We start from the raw sequence: 19,691 nt of genomic DNA, 5'->3' as shown, positions 1-19,691 counted from the left end.
ATTATAGCTTATGAATGGCCCGGATCTTGGGGATATTTCCATGAGGTTTACTAAAGATGAGAGGATTAACCCCAGGTAGTTCATGGAAATCCAGGCACTTGAAATTTGGGTTTATCACTGCATCTCACTGGCCTCAACCCATGTAAGTCAAGAAAAATTGATTTTTACCACTTCATTATAGTTTTTTTTTTTTTTTTACTTCTTTTAAAGAAAGATTCTTAATCAAGATGTTAAAAAATAATATAAAAATGCAAGGAAGCGTTTATTCTTAGCTTAAATTTTACTTTCTCAATTTAAGGCAGGTCCTCCTAGTGTAGATTTGCTTAGCATTCTGAATTTATCAGAATCACAATCACATGATTATGTGAGTTATGTAATTAGTTATTAAATTCCTGTAAGGTCTCCTATAAGCTTTATAGAGGCAAGGATAGAAGTCAATTATTTACCAGTCTACTGCTGTCCATTAAATTCAGCATTTTGCCCAGATTAGTAAATTATGTAAATGCTGAATGGACTAAAGACATGTAGCGAGTAACACTTCCAAGAATTCTTCCAGACTCACAAACCAATGCAAGACCATCAACTGTGCAGCTGATTTAAAAAGACAAAGTACTTCTAGATACTGTGGTTCACTAAAGAGCAGTAAGCTGTAGACTACAGACTAGTAAACCGTAACTGTAGTCTACTTGTGGTAGACTTGAGCTTCCATTTCTTTATCTGTACAATGCACAATGTATCAGCTGTGCACCACTCAGAGGAAGGAATTTTAAGTAATTAATCTGTAATAAGGGCTGTGTAATAGACATTCTCCTCCATCCTGTATCATCACCAGGGTACATTTTTGTGAATGCTGCAGTATGGACTAGCGGAGAGAGAAGGAAGCGTGTGTACACACACACACCCCAGCTACAGAGTCAAGGAACACTGTCTGGTTCAGACCTGGCTCTGCCAGCAGCTAAGGAACACTGGGCAAGCTGCTGTCCTGAATCATTATAGGAGGTTTCTAGTACTAGTCATACAGCAGGCCCTCAATAATTACCTGTTAAATGAATACATTAATGAGTGAGTGGGTGAATGAGTACCCTCACAGGACTGTTGAGAAATAAGTAAAAAAAAAAAAAAAAAAAAAAAAAGGAGTACGACCAGAAGAGCCTGTACATACTAACATGGACCATTAGTCCTTTCCTCCTCGTCAGTTTCTCACGGGGTTTATGATCTGCTGGTTACAAGGCTAGAGACAAACAGATGGCTAACTTAAAAGAAATACTCATGGGTACAATGAGATAAAAATAGCTCTTGAGAAAAAAACATGGGTGCTCATTTGTCTTGATATTACATGTCATGACTTTTGCTTTTTTCACTTATTCAAAACACTTATTACTCGATCAATTAAATGATATAAATGCAAGAGAACGGAGTAATTTTCAAAGCAATTGATAAAATACCCTAAGGGCCACAAGCAGCCTAGTGTTTGGGCAGCTGGTGCAAGCCTCCAGGCAGCTGGTGCAAGCCTCCAGGCAGCTGTCAAGGTAGAGCCCATCAAGTCAGCAAACCAAGTGAGGCACACTTGAATTTCTGAGCTCATTTGGGTTGAACAAGACAAGTGCTATCTGGAAATACCTCTCACCTTGATTCCTTTTTTGGGCAGGTCCAATCTGAAGCCTAGGTAACTTCAAAGATTAAAAGGAGGTCAATTTTACAATTTATAAGAATTTAACACCAAATCTTTTGTTATAAGTTATTTTAACAACTTTTCATACTCTCTTGGTTTACTACATCTCTAAGCAGAGAAAAAAGGTCTTCTAGTTTAAGGGTCTCAATGACCACTCAGGATATGGAACATGTAGGTATAAGGATCTCACAGAAGATCTTGGATTCTACTTACAGTAAAGTCATAGCTAATATTCTACTTCCAATTTATTGTCTCCCATTCTTTCTGAAAATTCAACCATAGACCAAAATCTCATTACTCCAATAACAAGTTTTGGGTGTTTAAGTTACAGTAACAATCTCCAAATTTTTTTCAAAAGAACATTCCAAGTTGGAAAATATGAATTCCTCTTTTTGACTTAGGTTTTTGAAACAAATACAGATAAAATTTAACAGACAGTAATTATCAAGCACTAAACTCTTCAACTGTACAAGTACCCTTAATTTAGGAGGCTTCAGAGTAACAGAAAAGAAAATAAGCCTCAACTTGCATTCAGATTGGTTTCAAGAGCCAAGTGAATCATCTTCATCGCACTTGAGTATGTAGAGACAAAACTGTCACTTAGTATCTAATATAATCGCTCTCTTCCTCTCATTCCTGAATTAACCTGATCATATCACGCTCTCGAAAATGTTAGTGCATATATATTTCACAACAGCCATTGTTCAACTTTCAGGAAACATGTAACGTCAGCTATGACGTAAGTGCCAAGACAGTCTGCAAATACAAACGGTATAGAATTTAGACGCTTCATTACGGAAAATCAGACATCAGTCATGAACGAGGTGTGCAAGTCACTCGTAAATTCTAATACTCTATTTATATTTGGAAAGAAAAGTCAAAGTGTCTAGCGTGATTGCCATTTTAGGGTTATTCTCTTGGCCAGAGGCCCTGGGGCAGGGGCGGGGGAGGTAGTAATTAGAGGGCTGGTGATTAGAAGTATGACAGTCACATTCCTCTGCATTAGAAGGGCTGGGAAAGCAGCTGCCAACACTCAGCCATCAGCAGCCTGTGTGGCTTGTCAGCGGACACCAGGCCCCATAGTTTTTGCTGAATGTATGCAAGAGATTAAGCAGGACTTGCAAGATATTCAGACTAAGATACAATCACCTACAAATGGGTTTTCTTTAATACCAGTCTAAAGATGCTGGGTCCTAAGCCCCCTGTGGAGTAAAAATAGGGGATGAAGGTGGATGGTGAATACTTATGGAGATTAGACAATGTGAAAGGAAACATCTGAAAATGTTCCTATCTCAGTGCCTAGGACAGAACATCTAAACAAAATAGGGCAAAGCACTGAAAATCTGAAGCAAAGCAAGGTTACCACTGTCATGAGAAAGAGATGTAGCTCACAAAGAAATGTTACGTGTAAGTCTAGTAAGTCTTTATGTCGTACAGGTATTAATTCAATAGGACAGTAAACTTCTCCAGAGTGGAACAGGCTTCCCCAGTATGTTGTGAGCTTTCTTTGGGAAGTAAAGCTTATCACACAACATAAAAACTACCTTTCATTTAAGAGCTGCTAGTCTTCTGTTGAATTTAAACAACATATTGAGAATAACTGTCAGTTTCCATCTGCATAACTGAATTTTCAACTCCTTTGGTTAAGCATTTCTATTAACAGAGAAAACTCTATCCTTCGCCACCAACAAGCCAGGAAATGGAACACCTTAGAGAAAGACCAGCTCCTGGAAACCTTGCTGAAGACTAAAATATGCTACCAGGCACACAGGGAATCTCTCAGTGGTCTCAGATTCTGGCTGAAAAAGCAGACAGTGCTTTCTAGTTGAGCACTTTTCACACATTCTGGCTTCTTAACAAAAAATTCATCAACTCCTCTAGTACCTCCTGTATCTCAAACAAGGTAGATGATCCAGATTGGTTTCTACCAGTTAATCAATTAGTTTTATATGCTAAAACTGTAACCTGGTACAGGTACCAGGTTTGGTACCCAAATTCTTAACTCTCAACAAAATCTAGTAGTACTCTTCTGGATTAGAAATTGAATGGATTCTCTCTACGCTATTACAATCATTGGGATTTCAGGCTGCTCCATCTACTTGAGAATGCAGTGTGTTTACTGGAGCAGAGAATTTACACTAATTTTCTGGCATATTTCCCTACTTCTTTCAATTCTGAGCAGAGGAGGTGAAGAAAGCTATATTTTGCCAGGAAGGTTAACAGTGGACTTCCTCTGAAAGTACGCTCACCTTCTTCCTTTTATGGCAAAGGTTTTAGTAATAGCAGCACAAATAGGGAAACGTATGTTTTGAACTCAAATACTAATACACTTTTCATTTCTTATATGGAGCTAAAAAAAGTCCATCAGAAAAGAAGTTGCATTTGGCCCTGACCACAGTGAACGTTCAACATGTTATTTTTTACTTAGGGTGCTTAACAGAAGACTGCACTTTTCAGATGCTGCCATTCATTACAGTTCACATATTCCTGCTCGTGGTTCTAGAGCATGCAGTGTCTTGGCCTAGCACAAAGTTTCTCAGCCTTGGCACTACTGACATTTGGGGTCTGATAATGCTTTGTCATGGGTCTGCCCTGTGTGTTGTAGGATGCTGAGCAGCAGCCCTAGCCTCTACCTGCTAGATGCCAGAAGCACCCTTCTTCCCAGCTGTCACAACCCAACAGGTCTCCAGACGTTTCCAAATGTCCCTTGGGAAGCCAAAGCAACCCCACGTGGAGAGCTCCTGGTATAGAGCATAAACTAGCCAAATCATGACTCAAGATCGAGACTTACACTTTCTTATTTTCAATGACATTTCAAAAGCTGCATATCCCAAATCCTCAAGTGACCATTTTCTGTGAGTAGCAACAACAAATAGCAACCCAATTTCAGTTCTTTGTATACCTTTAAATGTTTTAACTTCAGCAATCTGGCAAACTTTTAATCTTTTAGTTTAAAACAAGCAAACTGGAGATTTTGACTTTTAACTCTATAACTAGTTAATGGAAATGAACCTTCCAATCTATATTGAGGGCGAAACCCAAGGTCAAATGAAGAAAGCTGTTTCCCCTAGTTTCAAAAGATCTACTCCCTGCAAATTTCAGATCTGCTCTTGGAGAGGAGACAGGGGAGAAAGGATCCCCTGGAGCCAAGGCTCTGCTTCAGGGCTCAGGGCTCTTTGCCATGATGTCAAGTATCTGACAGTAAGTCACTGCTGAGAAGGCTTCTTCTTGGAGCATACCCTTCATCTTTGATACAACTGGCTTTGCTCTTTATTCAAAAGATCCATCAACATTACTGTTAGACCTGCTTTTGTCTTGCGATGGTTTGTTGTTGTTAAAAACAAAAACAAAAAACCAGATTATTTCAGAGACTGGCCTGAAATGGAAACAGATCTAATTCATTCGATTAGATTTCTCAAAAGGATGTGGGGCCTTAAATCCACAAACAGTCAGGACCTTTCTATATATAGGTGTAACTACAGATACACTTATACATTATGGAAAACAGATGCTGACCTTGCCAATGTTCGGTTCTTTGGCCTTGCAAACACCACTCTGACGTGCAGCCTTATAGAGAATGAGAACTTGGAGACAAAGATTAATCATGTAAAGTTTCTATCTTCTTTTTTGTAATGTTTCCCAAGAGAATGAGAGCCAAATTATCAGGCTTATTCCTCCAATTTCCACAGAGACAATGCTTGGTCCTCCTGTTAGCTCTTCCAAGTAAGCTTACCCGGGTTTCAAGATAGTTGTTAAAGCTTTTAAGAATAGTCTTTTGAATTCTTAAATAACCATGGTTCATTTATCATACTCTTAGATGCAAGAAAGCCAGTTAAAAGCAGGTGTGTAAAACTGCCTCTCCTCGTTTAGGTTAATCCCATGTACTTAATAGAAAAAAGAGGCATGTATGTGAACACACAACAATATTTCCAACAAAAATAAATGACAGTGTTTACTACATCTCATGCGTTGCTGTCTTCCAGGCATAAGAAATCAAAGCAATTAGATCCCAGAGAAGAGCAGCCCCTAGAAGTTACTAACAGCTCAAATATAAAGATAACAGACACATACCATCGAAACTGCCCTGCTCGGAAGCAAGGTGCAACAGCTGATTGTAGGTTTCAACTGAGGGCTGATAAACAAAGACTCCAGAATTGAAGCAGTCAGGCCACCCTGGGTCTGGTGCCGCCGACAACTCTTCTCTCTCAAAAAGATCATCAATATTTGCTAGGACCTAATTCAAAGGGAGATGGGAGAGGAAACATTACAGATATGTTCTGCCCCAGCATACTCTTAAGTTCTCCCTAAGTTATCCAACACAAAAGATGCAATCTGCTGCTGATCTTAACCATTCGGATGACAGCTGTAAGGCAGCCTGGGCCAACTCTCCTTCATCACCTGATGCTTTTAATGAGTGGCTTTATCTGAACTTTACAGTCGAGTCTTAAGAACGTTCCTCAAATGCCTAACTGGTCTCAGTTACTATATACATCTTTTCAGTCATCAGACTTACACTTACCAGAGTATCTGCATCCATGAACACACATTTTGAATACTGTGTAAGTGACCAGCAGTGGAGTTTAGTTAACGTGACACCCAATTCAGGCCTCCTCATTAAGGTTAGATGAGCAGAATCGCCACTGTCTAAGACATCTACTGTGAGGACTTCATCGAAGATGGTCTCTAAAACTTTTCTGTCAAGATAAAATCCAGAAAACAGCGCGCTTAGTGTCTTTTCAGACAAGTAACAAGTAATCCATTATTACAGCCTTATTAGTCTATCCGTCAATTACTAAAGCCATCTGTTACTTTGATATACTATCTTAAATAGGTCTTGATTTACTTCAGGCCAAACCGTATTAATTTGCATATGTAGTTAACATCACTAATAAAAATTGCTTTGGTGAGGCTGAAACACTGGTCTTAAACTTTATTACAGAGGTTTCCTAATTTTTATTACACCACTGAATGCCAGGCAAATTGTAGCAACAGCCTGTCAAAATGGGACTCCCATTTGGAAAGAGCACATCTTTACAACAGCCTATGTATTTAACAATGATACTTCATTAGAATGGATGCTTGCTGGCTACTGCATGTTTTTATAAATGATGCTAAATGCACAGAATACCTTCAGTGAAGCCTACAACTACCCATTTTCGCTAAAGCAGATGACAGAACTATGTGTCCCAAAAGTTAAAGGACTCAGTTATTCAGTTGCCAAGTTTTAGCACTGAATATAACCCACACTTATATGCTTAGCACTCCTGGCATGGTGAGAGACTCACTGTGGTTTGTGATGTACAACACTCCTCCTTCCCCAAAATTAACTCAAGATTTATTTTAGAAAGCAATCTTGAGGTGGGTTAAGTGGGGGTATACTTCCGTAAAACACTAGGCTCAGCACAAGGGAACACATATGATAAAAAGATCATTCAAAGTTTATAACAATATGAAACATGCAGAACAAAACTGGTGTTGTATTATCTGTCCCCAAGCTGTAGAAAAATATGTTCTAATTCACATAGTAAACTTGATCTTTTTCAAAATAAATGGTCATCAGAGCTATTTTCCACAGCAAAGGGGGATCTAAGACTCCATCTGTCTTACACACATCCTCACTAAATAGACTGCAAATTAGGACATACACATTAGGAAACAGTCTTTTTGGCATTTTCCTAAATTACCCTTTAGAAACAAGGTTAGTATTGAGATTATTATATATACATAAGTGGTGTGTGTGTGTGTGTGTGTGTGTGTGTGTGTAATGCCTTTTCAGAGATCCCTGGCATGTGCTTACACATCTTGTAAGAAGTTGCAAAAAGTGCATCTTCAATTTCTAAGACAAATAGAAAAACTAAACACCATACAGAACTGTAAGTGTGCCCAGATATTTTTGTAGTATTAGGATCTAGGCAGTTCATTCAAATACTTCAAAATTGAATACCAACAAATCAAAGTGAACTAACCCAATCACAAGCAGTGTGTGTCCCCCAATCCCCACCCCCAGGAGGCTCACTTAGCATAATCCTTAGTTCAGAGAGCCCTTTGGTAAATATTCTAGTCTATTAAATGGTAAATGAAGGTCTTTAGGTTACAAATGTTAACTGACAATGGAGAAAAATGCTCCTTACTTTCAGTCACCGAGAGGTTTCCCTAGTTGGGAACAGGAAACAAAGTAGCCCTGCTACATTTGGGGAAAGGAATGTAAGTGAAGTGTGACCACATAAAAGGAATGCCTGGACTAAAACTTTCACTCAGGTCATCCTAGAAAACTTGCTTACTGGAGGGGCCTTCTCCCAGCTGGAACCAGTTAAAGCATGGGTCAGAATAGCACCTTCCAGAAGGAAGATCAGCTGGAATATCTCCCAAGAGCTAGGAAGAGGTTTCAGATCCAGGAATCCTTCACTCAGCAACTCTGATCCTTCTCCACCTACGGCTCAACCCCTGGAATGGGAATGACCTCAATACCCACTGACACCAGAAGTGGGGTAAGGATGTGGGAGCCCCACCAACAGCTAGGCAGGGAGGTCCTCACCTCATGGAGTCCGAGACCTGCGGTGTGGCAAGCACGACCAGCTTCCTGGTTGTCCTGTGCTGTTTCAGAGAGGAGCCCAAGACCAAGGCTCCTTTGGCATAGGCATCGTTTGTGGTCAGTGTCACAAAGGCCTGATCTTAATACAAAGAGAAAAAAAAATCCACACTCATTATAATATCCTACCCGGAGAAAACTACCCCAGGAGTCTTTTCAACCACTAACTTGGGAAAACTTAGCTCCTCTGAGATCAATTTCCTTTGTTAATGAAGGAGCAGCCTCTTTGGGAGTGGGGGAAGAACCTAAATGACCACTTTAAGACTAACTCAAGACCATTCTTTGGCAAAAGCACAGGCCGAGTAAGTTATAAAAATTAAATCCAATTTAGAGTTCGAACATGCACAATTATCAGACTAAATGGTAGCTTAACACCAGGTGAACCTCAGGCAATTAACAGTGGTAATGAAGAAATCAAGAAGTACATTTTCTGTTTCTCCTACAAGTATTTTCAGCCAAGCACAAATCCAACTAATGACCTCAACTGAGAGCACCTGAAAGCAGAGGCCACATTCTTCATTCTGATGCTTAGGCTTCTGCCGAGCCTCGGGCTTTACAGACTATTTCCTCAACCTGGAGCAAAGGCTCCCACACCACTCACCACATCTCAACAGTCACTGAGTCTCTGCTCAAAAATCACCTCCTCAGGCCTTCCCTCCTTGGTGCTTCTATCTGAACAGTGGCCAATCACTGTTAATTGGATTTAGGGACCACTTCGTAATCACAAATAAACCTGCTTCCTTTTCCTTGGAGAAGCAAGCAGCACCCTTACCCTGCACCCTGGGACCCCCTCCCCCAACACACACACTCAATAATCACTCAGTTGCCAGAAGGGAAGGCAAATACACAGATTATTCTTCCTACTGAACAAGCCCCTCCCTGCCAAGACCACCACCCAGCCTTTAGGATTTCTCCAGTTCTTCCCTGGGAGGATTCTGGGAATCCTCTATTCTGGGAGTATTCTGGGCATACTCTATCTCTAAGGGGATTTTGGCAAGTTGGTAGGCATCCAAATGTATAGGATACATTTGGCAGGGGTCACCTGGGACACTGTCCAACCAAGGAGTTGGGACATTTCGTCACGAAGTCATGTGCTTTCCCATTCTCCCCTTGCCCATTTTCCAATGTGGAGGCTAGAGGCAGAGCAAATTCCGTGGAGAAGTGGGAGAAAGCTGTAGGTTATCAAAGGGGCCAGCACATGAGCCAGCCTCTAACCAGAGGGCATCTTCATACCCTGTTGGACTCTCTTCCCAAACAGGCTCACTATTAAGTTGTAGAAAACTGGTGTCCCCCAACACCTCAAGGGCCATGGGCTTCCTGCCTAGTCACATTGTAGGAAAGTTCAGAACAATGACACCTGTCACTTGACATCCCCATCAATGTCTACCTTTACTTGTTCCTTAAAACCATCGTAAGATGGCAACATTTCAGGCAGTCGGTCCAAGAGTATTTAATATGGAGGGGCGGAGGGGACGGAGGTGGGATAATGACTAATGTTTTAACTGAAAGGCAGTCCTGATTCCAGGGGAACCTGGATAAGAGTTTAATAAGGTAAACAGGATTTAAAGAAGCAAGGGTATGTATGATATCCAAAACGAAGTACAGGACAAATGCTTAAAAACATAAGCTGGAACACCCAGCAAACATTACAAATGAACAGAAAAGACCAATGACAGTTGGGTAGAATATAACCGAACTCTGGGTACATCTGCAATCTTTTAGCAGTTCAATTGCTGTAACAACCACGCGATTAGCCTCGTCAACATTGGAAGGACCGGTTATCTTGGAGCTTCTTTTTCTCGGGGCAGATTCGACCCCTGCAACAAGTGGGCCGGCGCACGCCCACCGCACGGGGCCCGCTCCCCCAGGGCACTCCCCTGGCTCTGGCTTTCCGCAACCCAGCCCCAAAGGCCTAAAAATAGTCTCAGCGTGGCGGCCAGCGCCCGGGCGGGCGGCGGAGGTGCCGGGCCGGGGCCGCAGGCGTCCCCGTCTCGCGGCCGGCCCTTCTAGGTGTTCCTGCTTGTGGGAGGCGGGGGCGGCCGCCCACGATCGCGCCGCGCTCCGGGGCTCGGGACTGGCGCCCCCAGGAGCCGGCTCCCCACCCCCACCCAGCCCCGCCGCAGCTGCTCCGCCCGTCCGCCCTTCACGGCGAGAGCAAGAGGAAGGGCACGGAGACGGAAGCAGGAGCGGGGGCTTCGGCAGAGGGCCCAGGCCCCGCCAGGCTGCCCCCCATGACGGCGCCCCAGGCTCGAGGCGGCAGCTCCAGCGCCAGGGGCGGCCGGGCAGCGGCTGACGCAGGAAGCGGCACGCCCGGCTGCAGCCAGCCTGCAACTTTGCGGCGGTCCTAGTCCTGCCGGCAACTCCCCCGAGGCTGAGGGGCGGGGAGACGGCGCGGGACTGGGAGTCGGAGGTCCGGGGGGCGGTGGGCGGCGAGGCGCGTTACCTGTCATGGTGCTGCCGGGTAGGGGCGGGCGGCCGCCGCAGCCGCAGGTTGGTGGCTGGGAGAAGCCGGGCGCCGGGCGAGAGCGCGGCCAGCGAGGAGGCGCGGCGGGAGCTGAGCGTCCGCCCGGAGCGCTCTTATAGCGGCTGTCACGTGGCCGCGCACGCTCCCCGCGCCCGCCGGCATCCTCCCAGCTGAGCGGCCGGCCCGGGTCCCCTGCCAGCCCCAGCACCTTCGGGGCTGGGCCCGGGTCCAGCTCCCTGGCACCTCTGGTCCTGCTCCCGAGGGGCACCTGCCTGGGACCTCGTGCCTCCGCATCCCCCACTAGACCGGGGATTTGGAGCGGGACTTTGGGACCGAGCGTGACATCAGCAGCACCAACTCCTGAAGAAACAGCCTTGGGTTAGAGAACCCTAAGACACAAAAACCGACGACCACTGTGGTCACAATAATTCACTTGAACTGTTTGAAATAAAGTTTAAATTTCACTCTTTTCACCTACCAATCAAATTACAAATCAGCCTCTGTAAACATTTCTCAGTGTTCTCACAATGGTTTTGTGGCTTTGACGAATGAAACTTCACTATAGGATTTACATTCTTGGAGCCCTCTGCATCGATTAGATAGTATTTCATTTTAATCCTTATATCAGCTCGATGAGGTGGGTATTACAATCCTCATTTTACAGATGAAGAAACTGAGTTGCAGAAGGGTGACATTACTTGCCTGTGGTCATTTCACTAAGTGGAGAAGGTAGGCAGTTTGGTTTACAGAACTGACCCTTCCTGCCAGTATGGCCATGACATTGCTGGTACCTTGGTGCCCTAAAAAATTTAGCAAATTATGGTAACTGTTGTTGGGTAATGTACTTGTTCAGGTTAATCTGTTTCACAAATCATTTCTCTAGGAAGTTGAGAAATGTCTCTCTGTTGTGATCACACCCTTCTCCTCTCACCATCCCCTCCACCCAGTCCAAATATACCAGGAAAGCAGCAGGTAGTACATTTCTCTGCAAATATTAGTTGCCCTGTAAATGCTGAATGGGAGCCAAATAGGAAATTACCAACATCAATACAAAAAATGAAATATATTCTTAAGAATAAGCATTCTATTGCAAAGGTGGTATTACTATTTCTTAAATTAATTATCTCACTGTTTCCTCAAGTGTAGGCCTGGACCTCCTATATCAGAATGCTTAGGGCACTTATTAAAATGTTAAGTTTTGGTCCTAAGTCCAGACCTCCTGAGTCATTTTTTTATGTTTATTTATTTATTTTGAGAGAGAGAGAGAGAGATTGAGCAAGTGAGGGGCAGAGAGAGAGGAAAGAGTATCTCAAGCAGGCTCCCCGCTGTTGGTGCAGAGCCCCACATGGGCTCCACCTTATGGGCTCCACCTCATGAACTGGAGTGGAAATCAAGACTTGGTCACTTAACCAACTGAGCCACCCAGGTCCCCCCTGAATCAGAATCTTAAGGGCAGAACCCAAGAATCAGCATCTTAATTATCATCTTCCAGGAGACTCTCTTGAATCCTTCCCCTTCCTCCAACCCCACCCTGGCATGGAGACCACTGATGCGCTTGGGAAGACATCCTGGTTAGCTGGCTTTATCAACTTCCTTTGCAGAAAGTAGAAATGGGGGGGGGGGGCAAAGGTACAGTGCATGGGTTTCCATATATTCAAACCCTGTGGCTTTAGAACAGTTGGCACTCTTTAAGGAATATGAAGCCTGTACTTGAACTGTACCTACCCGGGAGAGAGAAAACAGTTGTATTTAAGGTGTAGATTGTTTCTTTCCATGCTGGTAAGTGGACCTGGAACAGTGAGGTTTTCATCTTTCACTCAGGAACTGTGCTGCCATTAGTGACTTTTTTACCACCTACTGCTTGACAGCTAAGTGTCCAGGCTGGACTTTCACAAACGGTGAAGCTGGGCCCAAAAGGGCAAAGCCAGGAGGAAGGTCTGGGGACAACTAGAATAGCAAGGAAGCTTTCCTAAGGAACAAGTTCCTCTCTCTCCATACTCCAGGATGTTTAAGTAAGATTGGTCACCACAGCCTTCTTTCCTGTGTTTCATGCATATTTACAGTGAGAGAAAGTGTATAGCTTTCCCCATTTTATATCAAATAGGGGCATTTTGAGGTTGCTACAATGCTGTCTCAACCAAGATTACTAATAGCGGCCCACTGCCTAGTTTTCCTGAGGCTGCTCTACATTGAGGTAGGAGGGCAACGCCTCTCAAACTGTAATGTACACACAAATTGGGGAACTTGTTAAAATACAGATTCTGACTCAGTAGTTTGGAGTGGACTTCCCTGGGTGATATCCAGGTTGGGGACCATTTTGAATAGCAAGGTGTTTGAACATTCGAGTTGTAAGGATTTAGAAGCAGTGGATACATGTAGTGAGACAAACATTTGAGAATTTAATTTGTTAACTTTTTTCTGGTGAAATTTGTGTAGCAGAATGTCTAAATCCTAAAAGAAAGATTTATATAAGTTTAAAAAGAAAAGCTACATGAGTACTAGTAACTGTTAACATAACTATTAACCATTTAAACCTATGCTCAATGTGTATATTTAGCATGGTTGGTCCACAATTCATTTTTAGTTAGTTTTGGAATGCATTATGTAATTTTTTTGGCAGGATGCTTACCTTCCTAATTATGTTTTGTTTAAGATAATGTTGAAATCAGTTTGCATTCCCTTGAGCACACACTCTAATTGATGGAGGAAGCAACTGACCTGGAAATATATTGTAGAGCAGAGGACGATCTGCTGGCCTAAGACACAAACAGTTCCCACGGATAGTCCATGAAACAGATACACCACATCTGGCTAGACACAGGAACTAACTAGTTAACTAACTATTTAAAATTTTGCCCTTAATTGGTAACACACAAAATCTGCACCCAGAATTGTTGCCAGTGATTCCAATTGAAAGCTTATTCAAGAAACATTATCCTGGGAGGCCCAAAGTTGTTCATTCTTCACTTGAATGAAACTGGAGTCTCAAACTTGACAAGTTGCAAGGGCCTGTTGACTAGTTACAACGCCTTTAAAAAAATTATTGAGATATAATTCACATACCATAAAATTCAGCCATTTAAAGTATACAATTAGATGGCGTTTAGTATATTCACAGAATTGTGCAAATATCATCACAGTCTAACTTTGGAACATTACACCACTCAAAAAGAAAACTATAGCTATAAGCAGTCACTCCTCGTTCTCTCTTTCCCTAGCCCTCAGCAACGACTAATCTTTCTGTCTCTATAGATTTGTCTAGAAAGATTTACCTATATGTGGTCTTTTGTAACTGGCTTCTTTCACTTACTTCCATATTTTCATGGTTCTTCCATGTTGTGGTATCAGTGTTTTATTCCTTTTTACTGCCAAATAATATTTCATTATATGGATATATAACATTTTAGTTATTCATTTCATGAATAAACATGCTGATGAACATTTGGGTAGTTTCCACTTTTCAGCTATTACAAATAATGCTGCCATGAATATTTGTGTCCAAGTTTCTGCTCACTTGTTCTCTCTTGCTCTCTCTCTCTATATATATACATATGTTTTAAATTATATAGTGAGGTATATATTTATTTATATATAATATATATTAACCTCCTCCTGGATATATACCAACCATAGAATTGCTGGATCATATGGTAACTCTATCTTTAACATTTTTAAGATGGCCAGACTGTTCTCCAAAGTGCCTGCATCATTTGGCATTACCCTTGGTATGAGAATTTCTTAGCCAATATTGTCTTGTATTATAGCTGTCCTAATGGGATTGGAGTAGTAAGTATCTCGTGGTGCATTTGATTTGCATTTCCCTAGTGACTTACGATGTTGAGCATTTTTTCATGTGCTTATTGTCCCTTTGCATATCTTCTTTAGAGAAATGTCTGTTAAAACACTTTACTGATTTTTAAATTGAATTGTTTTTTTTATCATTCAGTTGTAAGAGTTCTTTATATATTCTGGGTACAAGCCCTTATCAGGTATGTATGATTTATGATAAAGATTATAAATATACATTTTTATTTATTAATATATTATAATTATATATATATACATATGGGTGTGTGTGTCTGTGTGTGTGTGTGTGATTTGCAATATATCCTCCTATTCTGTGGGTTGACTTTTTGACTTCCTTGATAGTATTTTTTGGTAGCATAAGAGCTTTAGATTTCTACACAATCCAATTTATTTATTTTTCTTTTTGCTTATGTTTTTGGTGTCATGTCTAAGAAACCACTACCTAACTCCCCATCGTGAAGATTTGCCCTTATGTTTTCTTCTAAGAATTTTACAGTTTTAGCTCTTAAATTTAAGTCTATAATCCATTTTGTGTTAATTTGTGTGTGTCACATGACATGGAAGTCCAACTTCCTTCTTTTGCATGTGAGTACTGAATTGTCCCAGCACCATTTATTGAAAAGACAATTGTTTCTCCTTTGAATGGTCTTGGCACCTTTTTTGAAAATCAGTTGAACATAAATGTGACAATGAGTTCTGGACTCATTCTACTCCACTGATCTATGTGTCTATCCTAATGCTAATTCTAGATTGTCTTCATTTCTGCAGCTTGTAGTAAGTTTGGAATTGAGAAGAGTGAGTCCTCCATTTTTGTTCTTTTTTCAACATTGTTTTGGCTATTCTGGGTCACTTGCATTTCCATATGAATTTTAGGGTCAGTTTATTGATTTTCGCAATAAAAGAAGATGGGGTTTGACAGAGATTGTATTGAATTTTTTTTTTTTTAAGGTTTATTTATTTTTTGAGACAGAGAGAGACAGAGCATGAACGGGGGAGGGTCAGAGAGAGAGGGAGACACAGAATCCGAAACAGGCTCCACGCTCTGCGCGGTCAGCACAGAGCCCGACGCGGGGCTCGAACTTACAGACAGCGAGATCATGACCTGAGCCAAAGTCGGCTGCCCAACGGACTGAGCCACCCAGGCGCCTCTGTATTGAATTTTTAGATCAATTTGCGGGAACTGACCACTTAAAAACTTAAGCCTTCTGATCCATGAGCATGAGATGTTTTCTCATTTATTTATATCTTCCTTAATTTTTTTCAACAATGCTTAGTAATACATTGTCTTTTAAAACACATAACAGGGGCGCCTGGGTGGCGCAGTCGGTTAAGCGTCCGACTTCAGCCAGGTCACGATCTCGCGGTCCGTGAGTTCGAGCCCCGCGTCAGGCTCTGGGCTGATGGCTCGGAGCCTGGAGCGTGTTTCCGATTCTGTGTCTCCCTCTCTCTCTCTGCCCCTCCCCCGTTCATGCTCTGTCTCTCTCTGTCCCAAAAATAAATAAAAAACGTTGAAAAAAAATTTAAAAAAAAAAAAATAAATAAAACACATAACAAAATTAAAATAAATTACATCTGTTACTGGGGTGCCTAGGTGGCTCAGTCGGTTAAGCGTCTGACTTCAGCTCAGGTTATGATCTTGTGGTCTGTGGGTTTGAGCTCCGTATCGGGCCCTGTGCTGACAGCTCAGAGGCTGTAGCCTGCTTCAGATTCTGTGTCTCCCTCTCTCTTTGCCCCTCCCCCACTCACACTCTGTCTCTCTCTCTCAAAAATAAATAAAAATTTTACAAAATTTAATAAATTAGATCTGTTAGCTGTATAAACTCCACAGGCATGACAACTGATTTTCACATCTAGTAGAGACTCTAAATTTATATTCTTGACTCAAATGGGATTTTCACTGAGCTTTATACAAGGAACAACACTGTTTTGCTTCATGACAAGACAATCTTTACAAAATTCCACTTCGGCATTGTCATTAGTGACAGCTAACACTTACCTGATGCTAAGTTTTTTATACATGTTAAATCATGTAACCTTACCAACAATCTAACGAGATAGATAGTTTCTAGCCCCCAATATAGAGGTGAGACACAGAACCTGCCTAACATTATGCAGCTAATAATTTGTAGAGGTCCTTCCCACTGCTTGGTTATGTGTGTAGGTTGAATACTATTCAAAAGCTGCAAAGGAGATGTGTGCAGTGAAAAGTCACTCCCCTGCCACCTTTTCCCTGCAGACACCATGTTTCCCTCTGTAGAGTGGCATTATGTTCTTGGCTTTTTCTGTGGATGGAGGATGCCACAGAAAAGTCACTGCGGCTTTTCCTATGTGCTGTTGATGATATTTGCTGTGTCACACTGTTTCTTCTTTCAGAGGATCCATCGGAAAGCTTTCATCCTGGTCTTAGTATCAGAAAGAATGTTGCATCTTCTTAATAGTTTTTTCTTCATCTTGTAGACATTTTGAATCTTATATCTATACAGGTTTCCCCGTTTTTTGGTCCGCTTGGAAACTCATGGCAAAAATTGCAGCTACTTCTAGTTTTTACCCTGCACTGACTTGTGCTTTAAGTTTTTCCCTCATTATTACCCTTGCCTCATGTATGAAGTGGATCCTTTGGAAGTGGGGGAGGCATGTTGAATTAATTAGTAAATAATTAAATGATCAGAGCTTTCTAGTGGGAGTAGAGCACAGAAAATGAAATTTCAGCTCAATGTGGGTGACTCTGGAGATTTTTGTAGTGGTTTGTCAGTAAAATGAAGATTCCATAAATTAGAGAGGCTGATTCAGACATGGGAATAACTTTCTGTAATTAGTTTAAGATTAGTTAAAAAGACAAAGTAATTGCTTGATCTTTCAATCGTACTTTTATTACTTATTTTACCACTAACACGATAACAACATGGTAGGTGCTCAAAAAGCAGGAATAAAGTTGTCCAGGATCTCTAACTCTGAACACTTTGAATATATACCACCTTTATTATTTTTTTTAATTTTTTTTTTAACATTTATTTATTTTTGAGACAGAGAGAGACAGAGCACGAACAGGGGAGGGGCAGAGAGAGAGGGAAACACAGAATCTGAAACAGGCTCCAGGCTCTGAGCTGTCAGCACAGAGCCCGACGCGGGGCTCGAACTCACGGACCGCGAGATCGTGACCTGAGCCGAAGTCGGCCGCTTAACCGACTGAGCCACCCAGGCGCCCCTTTATACCACCTTTAAAACTTTAGTTACCATATTTGTTATCTTTTAGTTTCTGGGTTAGTTTCTGGGTTAAATCCTTTAAATTAGTTGGTTATAAGACTAAAACTTAAGATAATCTCTTTGGCAGTTACCTTTTCTTTAAAATAAGCTTTATTATAGCATAATTTATATATAATAAAAATTACTTTTGTACAATTCAGTGAGCTTTGACAAATATATACTATCATATGACCATCAGCATAATCACCCCAAAACTTCCCTCTACTGCCTTTGTGGTTAATCCCATCCCCCTATCTTGGCCCCTGGCAAACACAGCTCTGACTTTTGTCCATTTATCTTTGCTTTTTCTAGAATCTCATATAATTGCAGCCGTACAGTAGGTAGTCTTTTGCATCTGACTTCTTTTAGCATAAGGTTTTTGAGGTTTATTCATGCTGTTGAGTATCAATGGTTCATGCCTTTTTATTGCTGAGTAGAATTCTTTTGCATGCATAGACCAAGATGTATTTATCCATTCACTAGCAGATGGACATTTGGGTTGCTTCTACTTTGGGTTTTATGAATAAAGCTGCCATGAATACTCAAGTGCAAGGAGCAGGATTACTGGATTGTATAGTAGGGTATGTTTAAGTTTATAAGAATGGCAGTCAGCTTTCAGAGTTCATTGCCAAAACTGGACGAGTCACGAAGAATGGAAGTTATTGTTTTTATATAAAGTTGATTATCTGATCTGAGGTCCATTCATAATACACTGAGAGGGCAGGGGACATAAGTCCCCACACGTATTACTGGAGAATTAACTTTCCTTTAGCATGCCAATGCCATCTGCTTCTAACTCTCCAGCATGTGTACGCTCAGAGCCTCATCTGAGAAGGATTAGAGAAGATGACCCCAAAGTTCATTACGATTCAAAGACTTAGTGACCTGTCGACTGTAAGCTTTTGCCTGAAGAGAGAATTCCATTGTCACCAAACCTCTAGGGCACAATATGTATTACAGAAAGTACTCTCTTGTGGATTGTATCATTTGATCCTCAAAAAAGCCTATCAGGTAATCTAGCTGGACGCATATTTTCACAAGGCCACTGGAACTCTAGCAATAATTTTATTCTTAAAAAAAATTAAACTTCCAGCTTAAACAACATCAAAACTATAGGTTGTAGCAGGCATCTCTTCACAGTCCTGAGCCCTCTTACATTACTGGACATCACCCAAACCCTCAGGCTCACCACGTCTCTGAGCTCCGTCCCAGCCTTGAACCTCCAAGGTGAGTGTGAGGTTGAGGGATGTCTGTTGAACACAATGTTTAGAAACCCAAAAAGTTGTTTTGATTTTTCTTTTCCACCAGGCAAAAATGGCTTTCTTTGGTTCATGCAGAACTACTGTCCCTATATGACAGATGATATAACTGAAACTCAGAAAAGTTAGACAATTGCTCGAGGTCATTTGACTAGAGACTGGCATGTCTGGGTCTTCTTAAACTCCACTGCCTCCCTGGAATTTGAGTGGGAAGCAGAGCATTCCTCGGAATTTGGGACCTCAGAGACACTTGTTGCCAATTCAGGCAGTGTGTCAGAAAGCTCTCTCCAGCTGCTTCTCCTTTTGAGACAGAGGAAATGGAGGAATGAATGAGGCACTGGATTTTTGAAGAAGGATCAAAAGGGGCAGAAAGTAGAAGACAGACAAATGTTGCAAGCAGCTTGAGAGAGTTTCTAGCCCACAAGCAGGCAGGGAAGGAGTGAGTTGAAGTGAAAAAGAGCCAAGAAGGCTCTAAGGTCCTGAAAAAGCTGGTGTCAAAGGATACCACTTCACTTTCGGTAACTCCTCAGCAGCTTCTAGAATAGTTCCAGCCGCCTCTTGTTCCAGGGAGGGGGCTCACCTGAACAAAGACTTAATGATTTCTTGGAATGTCCTAAACTCCTAAAATATCTTTATCCGTCTGGAATTCCTTTTACA

General features: G+C 41.8%; 1 protein-coding gene across 3 annotated transcripts in view; it reads right to left on the bottom strand.

Annotated features, from left to right (window-relative positions):
- The window catches only part of GYG1 (glycogenin 1), a 76,264-nt gene that overhangs the window by 24,191 nt on the left and 32,382 nt on the right, over positions 1-19,691 (bottom strand). Inside the window, exons 1-4 of one of the 3 annotated variants that reach the window (XM_058730181.1) lie at positions 10,705-11,053; positions 8,208-8,343; positions 6,192-6,366; positions 5,744-5,906 (exon numbers count right to left, since the gene is read on the bottom strand). In XM_058730181.1, coding sequence (XP_058586164.1) covers positions 5,744-5,906; positions 6,192-6,366; positions 8,208-8,343; positions 10,705-10,711 — 481 coding nt within the window. In that variant the 5' untranslated portion in view covers positions 10,712-11,053. Of the gene's footprint in view, positions 1-5,743; positions 5,907-6,191; positions 6,367-8,207; positions 8,344-10,704; positions 11,054-19,691 lie in introns of those variants that run through there. The other 2 variants (XM_058730180.1, XM_058730179.1) reach the window with 2 other exon arrangements.

This window comes from Neofelis nebulosa, chromosome 5, assembly GCF_028018385.1.
Source record: "Neofelis nebulosa isolate mNeoNeb1 chromosome 5, mNeoNeb1.pri, whole genome shotgun sequence".
Classification (NCBI taxonomy): domain Eukaryota; kingdom Metazoa; phylum Chordata; class Mammalia; order Carnivora; family Felidae; genus Neofelis; species Neofelis nebulosa.
This window is presented reverse-complemented; position numbering and strand designations above follow the sequence as displayed.